This window comes from Dendrobium catenatum, unplaced genomic scaffold, assembly GCF_001605985.2.
Source record: "Dendrobium catenatum unplaced genomic scaffold, ASM160598v2 fragScaff_scaffold_542, whole genome shotgun sequence".
Lineage (NCBI taxonomy): Eukaryota > Viridiplantae > Streptophyta > Magnoliopsida > Asparagales > Orchidaceae > Dendrobium > Dendrobium catenatum.
The window spans coordinates 86,893-98,813 of record NW_021319004.1 but is presented as its reverse complement, the minus strand read 5'-3'; the positions used below and the strand labels follow the sequence as shown (position 1 = coordinate 98,813).

At 34.1% G+C, this 11,921-nt stretch overlaps 1 protein-coding gene across 1 annotated transcript; it reads right to left on the bottom strand.

Annotated features, from left to right (window-relative positions):
- Window positions 1–9,602: 9,602 nt before the first annotated feature.
- LOC114579597 lies at window positions 9,603–11,885 on the bottom strand. Its single transcript, XM_028694750.1, has 2 exons — window positions 10,537–11,885; window positions 9,603–10,278 (listed from the first exon to the last, which is right to left on the bottom strand). The coding sequence occupies exons 1-2, from the start codon at window positions 11,883–11,885 to the stop codon at window positions 9,603–9,605; spliced, it is 2,025 nt and encodes a 674-aa protein (XP_028550583.1).
- Between the last annotated feature and the right edge of the window lie 36 nt (window positions 11,886–11,921).

The following is an 11,921-nucleotide window of genomic DNA, read 5'->3' as shown; positions in this document are numbered from 1 at the left end:
AAATGTAAAACATGCAAATAGCAACTATCTTAACAGAAAGGAGTCAGATTCTTTGCCTGCTTCAAGAGGAAGCGAAAGGAGTTGGATTCTCTGCCTCACTAGGTCAGTAGAAAGGAGTTTTATACAAGCTTCTCTGCCTTGCTGTGGGAGCAAAAGGAGAGTCACTGAATTTAGTTAAAATACCCGGAGGAGAGGCTCCATGGAGTTGACTGAACCACTATAAAATATGGTGTGTTTTTCTTATTGCAATTCTGTAATTAATATATGCACTTTATTTCCTGGTGAATGATTGTTTGGTTTGTGGTTTTAAAATATTTCAAAAAGTTTGTGATTTTTATTTAAGGATTTTTAAAACACCAATTCACCCCCCCCCTCCTCTTGGTTAGCCTCAAGCTAGTTTATAAGGGCATAGCATCCCTAACAAACTTTCAATATTGGTTTGAATGAACCATATTGAGGTTTAAGGGAAAGATTGATTTTCCCTTAAGGATTTTGGGGTTTAGCTAGCCCATGGTCAACCCTAGTCAATCAGGCTCCACCAAAAGTTCAATTTTGTGTTTAATATGTCATTAAAGGGTCATGTACATATTTAAATGTTTTGGGGAAGGTTCTAAAGTCAAATTCCATAAGGTGCAAAGTCTAGTGAATGGATTGTGAAGATTTAAATGTTTTGTAGCTTTTGGAAATCAATTCAATTTTGGAGGTTGGTGGGCTTAGATTATTCTCAAATTTAGAGGGTTGACCCTAGATATATGCCTAATTAATATGCAACTAACAAATCATTAATTGGTGATCAATTGGTTTGGTTTTAAGGTCATTGAGAAACTGCCCAAAAAGGGTTATGGGACAAGGGACTTTGGCCTCGACTTTGGGTTCAGAATATTGGATATTTTTTTTTTAATAATTTTGGGTTTGGTTTTGATTGATTAACTTTATCTACTAGTATCTTATCTTCTTATGCATTTCTTAGTCAAGACAAAATCCAAATCTAATTTTTTTGGTAGGATAAAAATTATATCTTAATTAGGTAGTAGTAGAACATTTGCACTGTAGCATAATACTTTTGCATTCTTTTATTTCACTTTTATTACTTGATTGATGTGTGCACATGTGTTATTTAGTGGGCATTTAGATTATAGATAACCTAAGCACATTTCACACATATATGTTTGTGCACCATTACGTCATCTAGCCCACCATGATCAGCTATCGAGTTAGAGAATTCTTCAGGGATATTCTAACTAGGAGCATCCCTCTAAATTTGCCCAACTATATCTTGAATCATCTTTGTGATTCTTTCTTCCATCTCCATCAAATAATGCTAAGTTGTAAAGTTTTGGTTATCCATATTTACTAATAACTCTTGGTTTTGTTGCTTTTTTGCATAATGCTTATCTTCTGATTATCGACATCAATCAATGCTCATCATAACTTAGTGGATGTTGGATCCAAAATTATTTGTAGGTGACATCTAACATTCCTAACAAGTTTAACTAGATAGAGCAAGATAATAGGATGAGGGAAACAATGAGTATAGAGAGTACAAGTTATAATAACCCGTATTTTGACATTGCTAATTTTTTTCTAGAGTCATTATAACGCAAAATCTATACCATCTTCATTATAGTATTTTGATTGTAGTATTTTACTTGCAGATTTTTTATCATAATTTTTGGGCACTAGTAAAATCTTTAAAAATTTTGTACCTATCGATACAAGTGAGAATTTTTGGACCTTCAAGTGTCTATTTTGCAAACCGATTTCATCAATATTTTTTAAATATCATGATTTATTTATGGATATTTTTTTATAATTTTTAGAGTTCTATAATGATTTATTTGAATTTTATACTAAAGAATTGATATAATTAATTATTAAATAAATATTATATTATTATAAATATCCTAAACCACTAAGATATTTTATAAAAAAGCTTTTTAGTTTTCTTTCCCTCAAGAATTCGGCAAACAGAGAAATGAAAAAAAGAACTGTGAGAGAAAGAGAAGAGAGAGAAAGAAGAACTTAAGATTTGGAGGCTGCGGTGAGATTTTTGTATGTCGGGCAAGCTGAGAAATTTGCTCGTCTCGCTGTAAGGAATCCATATCCTATTTTTTATTTCAATGATTTTGTATTTTTAGTATTTTTCGCTCAAATTTATATTTTTATTATTCAAAAAACATGAATAACTTTGTATTTACAAAACTTTCACCGCATAACTTTTTATATGCTATAGATATCGTGATTATGAGCATTTTGAGTATTTATTTGAGATTTTTTACTTGGTGATTTTGAAATATAGCAATTTTTATCCACCTCAAAATTTATTTTGACGTCTAAAAATAGTGGTATAGTACAATAAAAATCATTAAACATCATTTCATACAATTACTATTATTTTGGTAATTTTTTAAAAATGTGTATTTTTATATAACAAGATTCTTTGTTGTCTACCATTTTGACATTTTAGCATCTTATTAATTAAGCTTAATTATCCATTATTTACTACGATGCATTGAAATGGATGTGGATATGTGCTTGAGTAATAGCTAGTTGCTATCACTGTTATAATATTATTATAATAATATGTGTGTGTGAAACAAATAAGTAAAGACTAGTTGACCCATTGATTGGAGACTGATTGACCTGTACATGATGGTGGGCCGATGTGCTTTCCTTTAAATATTTTGATTTGATGTTATCCTGGACTAATTCACGTGATACATTGATTGAGAGTTGTAAGGAGATTATTACTGTGTCGACGGGCAAAAAGTGATGACTCTATTTACTGAGCCTACGATTTACTAACACTTATATTAACATTAAAAAATACTGTGATAGCTAGGACTTCTTACTTGTTTAGTTTGACTACTAAAATACATATTCTTAAGGCATTGTTCTTATTATTGTACAGATTTATTGTTATTATACGAATTTAATGTTATTGCATTATTATATTGCTTATGTCACTAGATTGTTACTATTATTGATATAGATACTAATAATATTTGATACTACTGATTCATTGTACTGATATTATGTAATATGTTGAACATATGATATAGAATCCTAGGATAGCATGTGTACATTCATATATGATTTCATTATATTGATTTGATTTCGGCAATCTTTACCGATATTTTGATTTGATATTTTATATGATTTATATACTGATTGGTATTACTGCAATGATTATTTTATAGATTTAACACTTACTGATTTACAACTTTAATAGATTTTGCACTGTAGTGCTTTATTGCTTATAGATTATACTGTTACTGTATTTGAGTTTTATTATTTTTGTACTGATTCAGTGATTATATGAATGTAACTATCATGATTTGACTGTTGATATGCATATTTCTCCTTTACCGTGCTTTGAATTCAGTTATAAGTTTTGGTGACCTGTTGGACTTTATAAGCTCATTATGCATGGTTAAATGATTTCAGGTCAGGGCAGAGGAGCAAGAGTGTGAGGCTGGTCAAGATTCTTCATGTTCTATTTTTTTTTGTTATAGTCATAGTAATATATATTATTTTTGGGAATGAATACATATATCTATATTGATGTTTTGAATTATAGAATCTATTTTATTGTTTATTATTTTTTGATGACATTCGATAGCTCTGGTTATTGTTTGCAAAAAGATAAGAATAATTTTTTCAATTTAGATTCCAGGACATCACACATGTGATGTAAGTGATGTATGTTAACTATAAAAAAGGCACGAAGTCCAAAATATGCCTCTTAACTCTTTATTTATAGAAATAAGAGAACTGCAAGAATAGTTACATAAGAGAATATTATATAATTTGACACGTGCAACATGACACAAATATGCACACTATATTGGAGGTACACAAGTTGGCCGTCTGCCCCTAACGAGGCTTGGGATGCCCATTGGGAGTACCCTAGATGAGTCCTTAACCTTGAATGAGTCCCTAAAAGGAGCGGGGAGTCCCTTGAGATGGGTGACAAGTGTTCTAAGCTAGTATGGCTGTAAATTTAGGATAAAAACATTGATGAAAGTATGACAATGAACTTTGTACATATGCATGCCTTTTGTAGTATGGGTAAGAATATCCATGTAAGATGGATAATCTTACCTGATAAAATATCCTAAAAAAATCCAGTTCTCTTAGAGTAAATGCCTCTTTGAATGAAAACTTGTTGATGTGAATCCCTCAAAAAATATGTGCATCTAAAGTTTATAATTTAACCCTCAAGAAAATATATGCTTCCTTAATTTAATTCTATAAGAATAAGCTTGTATGCTACGAGTTGCACCAAGACGAATATGCGTATAACCTAATTTTTAGTGTGAGGTTTTTAACATGTATGAACTTGCAAACCAACTTCCAAGATCATCAACTTACATTTTAATTGAGACCATTTTTTTAGTGTTTATTAAAATAAATTTTTAATAAATTTTTTTTCTTTATATATATATATATATATATATATTGGGGCATAGCCCATTTTATTAATAAACAAATACAGGAAATAAAAGAAGAAAATCAGAACTACAACCAACATTCTATAGCTAATATAGAATGAAGAAAAACAAACCTATAAAAAACTCAAACATAAAAAGGAATTAAGGAAATTAAGAACAGTAAACAAGAGGACAGCAGACTGCAAACTTTCTCAATCAAGCAGAAGGTAGAAAGATCAGATCCAAGCTCTCTGGAAAAACCCGATGGTAATGACAGGATCGAAGGATAACTAAGGAGATATCAACATCTCAATCCTCAGTGTCTCCATGTTCAAGTTCTAAGAAGAATGTTTCACTCCAGTTCCCAAAATCCTCAAGCTTTTGCATTTCTCCTTCCAGATTTTGCATCCATCCAGTATTGTCCAATCCATTTCAAACAGATGTTGCCAGTATAAAGTCCAAAATATGTAAAATAAGATGAAACAATAATCAGTAAAGAAAAATACAGACTAAAGAGCCTGTGAATCTGGGAGGGACTTCATACATCGTAGGATCCTTCCAACTTTTGTTGCCCGTAGGCCATCCAAAAAGTGGATAACAGGTGATCATCACTGTCCACAGCTCAATACCCTTGATACTTTCGATACTTGATTTTGAAAAATATGATTCCTGATTCAATAATTCGTGCATTAATCTTCAATTAGATATATTTTATGAAAGGAGTTTTGAAAAATTAATATTTCTTTTTCCCGTTTATTCCTTGATTTGGATATTGGATTAAAAAGTTTTTGAGCCTTTTAAAGAACTTGAGTTTGGATTATCAAATTCTGAATTTCTAACCTTTTATGGGCTATGCATTGTCAAATCCAATTCTACTAAGTTTTTGATTAAAACCAAGAGGTAACTTTCTCATTTTAAGATTTTTTTTTTCACTAGATCAGGGAACGTTTTTATCTTTTGTTCATTTTGTTTTTTGTTTGTGTCTTCTCTCTTTTTGATAATGTCAAAGGGGGAGAACGTAATGTTGAATTTGTATCCTTTTTTCTTTTCAAAAAAATTAAAAACAACAAAATATTTTTTATCTCCCCTTTTTTTTAAAGTGTTATTCTAGTGAGGGGGAGATTAGGAGAAAATATTCCTTTTTACAAATTCAAATTGAATTGTTTGTCATCATCAAAAAGGGGGATATTGTTGTGGATCTATGATTTATGATTTTCATGATAGCAAACATTCCTTATTTCTCTACGATTGCCTTTTGTACTAACATTTCAGGTTCACACGATAGGACTACATTTTGGAATCAGCTCAAGATTGGGTAGACTAGGTCTGAGTCAGTTTGTACCCTTTTTCCTTTCTTGATTCTATTGTATTTGTTGTGGCTCCTGATGCTTTGTAACGTATAAGAGTTTCTAACTGTTCCCTAGGGTTTACTATTTTTGGTAACATCGTCCTAGATGATATTTATATCGGTCGGGATGGTCTGTTCAAAAGCAGAAACCCTAATTAGGGCATCCTCATTAAAGCAGCCGTCTTTATGCAAAACACATCGTCCTGGACGATTTTGTATCGGCCAGAACGATATGCTTAATTCAGAAAGAATCTGCCGCCATATCTACTTAGGAAATTCTTATTTTTGGATATCAGCCTAGTGGATCGGCCTGGACTATAAAATATCGTCTAGGACAATCCATGATAATTTTTCTAAAATTTCTCAGGCAATTTTGGAAAGCAGTTAATGGGGATTTCGTCCGGGCCGATCGCAAGATCATCCGGGATGATTAGACATCGTCCAGCTTCATTTCAGGGCGATATTTAGGATGATTTTCCTCATATTTGAACTAATCGGCCAGGACGATATGCCTATCGTTCTGGACGATAATGTCAGCAACTTGTATTAATGAGTTCATTTTTAGCTCTTTTATTTAAGCTATGACATGACACTTTGTAAGTGTCTTTGGCAGCCATTGTAGCTTCATTCTTGTGGGGGAAACTTGAAAAGAAAGCTTGAAAGGGAGTGAGGAACGGGTGATGTCTGAGAGAGGGAGAAGATCCTATGAGGGGGGACTCAAGGGAGTTTGGAGGGGGATTTCACAAGGTTGCTCCGGCAGGCTTGCACCTTAATACCGTCGGATTCAAGGCTTGTCTCGAGGGAAGTTCACCAAAGAAGAAGATCTCTTTGGTGTTAAAGGACCGGCGACTCCGCCACACCGGGGAAGGTGGAAGTGATTTTATAAGGGCTTCTCCGCCTAGCTGTGGGGGTTAAAGGAGAGACACTTGTTTTAGTACAATGCTTGGAGGGTGCCTCCAAGGAGTGGACGTAGGTCAAGATTTGACCGAACCACTATAAATCCGGTGTGTTCTTTCTTATTTTTTGCTTCCGCATTTAATTTCCGCATTTGATTTTCTTTGTGGTGATTTTGGTTTGAGTTTTATCTTTGGCTTTAAAGTTATCCAATTCACCTCTCTCTTTGTTAGCTTTGGGCCAGTTCATAAGGGCTTAATATCCCTAACGAACTTTCATTTTTGTTGTTCCTTTCCATCTATATGAAGTATATAGTAGCATTTAAAATGAGAAGGTTGTCATTTTTAATGCTTTAGGCTTATCCATAATGTCAATATGATGAAAGGCTAAAAAAATTATTGGTCTGAAGTAACGAGTTTGAAATGAAGGTATGAAATTTTCGAGCACTTTAAAAGAATAATCACATTCGAACAGTAGATGTGAAGTGGTCTCCAGGCTATTGTGACATAAAGAACAGGTTTTATCCATAATATGAATGTTTCTCGAAGCTAACACATTACAGGTTTTTAACCCTCCTTTAAGAGCCATCCACGAGTATACAGAAAATCTCAGAACATGTTTCTTATGCCAAACCATATGATGCCAGTCAACTTTAACATCATTAGAAAAATAATATAAATAGAAATCATTAAATTTGGCATTCCCTAAACAGTCCCAACTTAGATGATACTTATTATCATAAACAATAGGAATATTCAGAATAAAATCCCTAATGGAAGGGTTCTCAAATACCGAAATGTTCCATGCATCTTGCTGTTTTCAAATAGCTAACTGTGAATTCTTTGCTAGGTTAGTGGGAAAATTATGAAATTTATCTAGGATAGTTTCCCCCAAACACCAGTGATCCCATAAAATAGAGATTGGGCTGTTATTAGCAATGGTAAATATGAATTTCTCCCTAGCAATTTCAACCATATTACAAATATTTTTCCAGAAAGTCGATGCAGTATTCGTAACAGGTTTCCAATGACTGATATATCTAGCTAGGCACCACTTAGCAAGATGAGAGTTAGTGTTGTAGCATCTCATAATAATACCGCAGTTAAAAGCAAAATTTAAAGCTTGTAAAGAAGCAATGCCAAGTCCTCCCAAAGAATACGGTTTACATGTATTATTCCAGGAAATAAGATGTAATTTCCTGCCATCAGTCTCCCCATGATATAGAAAATTAGAGCACAACTTACTAATTTGTTTGTAAATAACTTTAGGCAAAGTCATGCTCCTAATTCAATAAGCCACAGTGTTAGTAATAGTGTATTTAATATATTGCATTCTCCCAGCAAAGGAGAGCATCTTCGCCTTCCATCCAGCCAATAGTGTGATGATTTTCTCTATCAAAGGGGCAAAGTCAGACACCTTAGTTCGACCCAAAGATATAGGAATACCCAAGTAATTAAAGCGATCAGATACATTATGAATTTGAAGCATACTAGAAATGTCATTAGGACAAGAAACACTTGGGGAAATAATAAGAGAACTCTTAAGAAGGTTCATTTGAAGTCCCGTGAGCATAGAGAATAGGTTAATAATCCTCATAAGCTTGTCACAATTGTTAGAATCCGCCTTTCCAATAACCAACAAATCATCAGCATAAGGAAGGTGAGATAGCTGGAAATTATTCAATTTAAAGCCTTCAAAACCACTGGACTTAGAATTATAATCTAGGAGACAAGATAGAGCATCCATAATTATACAAAAAAGGAATGGACTTAGTGGACAGCCCTGTCTAAGTCCCGTAGATGATGAAAAAAAACCTTCCAGTGATCCGTCCAGACAAATAGAAAAATGAATATCATTAATACAAGCTTTAACCTAGTTAATGAAAATATTAGGAAATCCCTTATCAGCCATTCTAGCAAAAAGAAAGTTCCTTGAAATTGTATCAAAGGCTTTCTTGATATCATATTTAGCACAAAAGATATTCATCTTATTATGCTTTTTGAAAAGATTTATAATTTCCCTAGCCAATATAGGATTATCAGTAGCAATCCTATTAGAAATAAAAGCAGCTTGATTGTTCTCAAGGATATCAGGCATAATGATCTTCATACGACAAGCTAAAATATTTGCAATAATTTTGTGAAAAACGTTGCAAAGTGAGATAGGCCGGAAGTCATGAACATTTTCAGCATGGGTTTTCTTAGGAACAAGAGCTATAGCAATAGCTTTAGCACATTTAGGCAAGTAGCACTTACTAAAAAAAGATTTGATAGCCTTACAAAGAAGAGGACCCGTAATACTCCATGTTTTTTGATAAAAATCAAAGTTAAAACCATCAGGTCCAGGTGCCGAGTTGGAGCATCCATATGTAATAGCCAGATAAATTTCTTCATTAGTAATGGGCCTTACTAAAGTAGGAATGGCATTTTCAGAAATCATTTTTCCTTTAGGAATAAGCCTAGTATCATTTAATTCCGGAGGGGCTGAATTATACAGATTTTTGAAATGTTGAATGATGCTAAAGTGATTGCTATTTTCATTATCATCATGATGATTCATAGCAGCATTGAGAGAGCTCCCATTAAATGCCTTCCTTTTCTTAATTTTGGAGTAGAGAAACTTCAAATCTTCTTCTCCATGCTTTAACCATTTAATTTTAAATATTTGAATGGTCCAGGAAGCATGTAATGAATTGCAGTAGTTAATATTAGCATTTATTCTTTTAAGATCACCACACAACTCCTTGTTGAGAGGATCATTATCAATCATTTTATGACACATATCTTGAGTGGAAGCTAAGGAAGCACATTTAATAGCAATGTGATTGGAAGAATTCCAATTTCTAGTTTTAATCTCCCTTTTTAGAAGTTTCAGCTTCTTATAGAGGCTTAATATAGGATTCCCATTATCCAGAGATTGAAAAATATTCAAAGAATGCTCCAGAAATCCGGAATATGGCTCCAATAGTTTTTATACATAAACCTCTTAGGAGTTTTCTTAGTAGGGACATCTATGAGAATGAGTGGAGTATGATCAGATACAAGACTACTCAACACATTATAGTGAGAGTTAGGGAATTGATTAATCCAGGTTTCATTCACTAAAACCCGGTCCAACTTAAGATGAATGGGATTGTCTTGTCTTTGATTGAACCAGGTATGAAAGTTACCAGTGGAAGGAAGATCAATCAAATTATTATCAAATATGAAAGAATTAAATGGATAAAGCCTATCCATTGTGATAATATTCCCACCTTTTTTCTCTGTTTGCAATCTGCATGTATTGAAATCACCAATCACAGCCCAAGGCAGAGCACCATGCGGATTGACTTCCCTTAATTCAACCCATAGCTTATTTCTCTCTTCAAAAGAATTGGAAGCGTAAACAGCAGAGATGAGCATGATAATTTGAGACCCCACCATTAAATGACCCGAAATCATATGAGGAGAAGAAGAAATAGGATTAAAAGAGACTTTATCTGAATTCCATTTTATCCATATGCGTGCAGGAGTAGCAAGATCAAAGTTATCGAAGCTGAGCTCATTTTCAAAAATTTTGTGAGTAGAGCAGAACCAAGGGTCCAGAAGATTAGAAGAGAGGATACTATTTTCAAGAATACAAATTAAGTCAAGCTTATGCTCATTGACCAAATTCCTGCAGCAAAAAACTTTGTCCGGGTTATTGAAACCCCTAATATTCCAGGCTGCCAAGGAGGGACAATTCATAAGAAACTAGGATTTTTGGTTAGGGCCTTTACGGTTGCCCTTTCCCCTAGTATTCCTGTACGAAGAAGGTTCGGTAGAGTTCATCATTTTGGTATTAGAATTACCAAAATTTTCTTTCTTATTCTTAGCAGAGTACCCTTTGGAATCTTCCATTCCCTCATTATGCAAAGATGAAGAGGAATCATCTTCATTATCATCTTGAACCACGCTAAACTTGTTAGCAGAAGTTACTCTATACTCCTTCTGACCATCTGAATGAAACATGGAAGCAGAGGTAGAGGAAGTCAAAGAAGTAGGAGAATTGAGATTAGGGATGTTAGAGCTTGCCCCTGCTATAATATTAATAGGGATAGTATTATCAGTCAATGGACATTGCTCAACATTTTTGTTAATTTTAGTTATCTCAGAGTTAAGAACAGCCCCCTCTTTCGTTGGAATATCCACAACATTAGTATGCATAGCTGAACTAATGGGTAGAGTGTTTTGATTAGTCGCCTTAGTAAGAGCATAAGCCGAAGTAGGAATCAAATCATGATCTGTATTTACTGGTATATCTTTAAGGTTTTTAGCAGAATCACCAACAATATCAGAATTAATGGTAGTAGAATTAGGAATAGGGAGAATACCTTTCGAGTTTAAGGACTGAGGTATAGGTCTACGACTAGTGCTTCTCCCCCTAGGAGGATTAGGAATGTGGTTAATTTCAGGGTTAGGATTAGCAGAACATTTTGAAGAAGAGTGATTAAGCGAACCGAAAAATTCACAGAAGGTAGGACGCCATTTATATTGAATTTTTAAGTTAAAAAGTTTGCCTTCAACACATATATGTATAGTTTCAGGAAAAGTCGCTTTGTCATCAACTTGAACACAAACCCTAGCAAAGGTAAGTCTGGACTTAGAAGCAGTAAGTGCGTCAACCGCAAGCGGATGGCCAACTTTGGTGGCAATTTTTGATATTCCAACAGGGGTCCAACAACATAAAGGAAGATCATGGATCTTAAACCAGATCGAGACAGATAAAAGTTCTTCACGAGTTGGGGAAAAGTGAGAATTCCATTTTTGAAAAATAAAAGGTTTTTCAAGAATAAACCAAGCACCTCTACTCCAAACAAGGTCGAAATCTTTCGCGTTAGAAAATTTGAACAGAAAAAACCCATCGCTAAGAGAGATAAGTTTCAGACTACCTTTAAGATTCCAGAGCTTTTTAACAGAGTTAAGTAGCGCCTCATAGTAAGGTCTCTTACCGAGAGAGTAGCCAACAAGCGCCTGATCCCATTCATTAATAGCTTCAGCAATGTCTTCAGTGGGGAAATTGATGATTTCTTCTTCTGTTGGCAAGGGGGATATCAGAAACTCACATGCATTAGAAGTTGGTCCAGAGAGGATGCGATCCCACGAACGTGAAGATTTGTTTCCAGCAGCAGTGGAAGGAAGGAGAGGGCGCGTTAGAGGAGGAAAAGCTTCCTCGAAGACGGAGGGATCCATCGGAACGGATCCCTCCGATCACCACGCAGAGGAAGC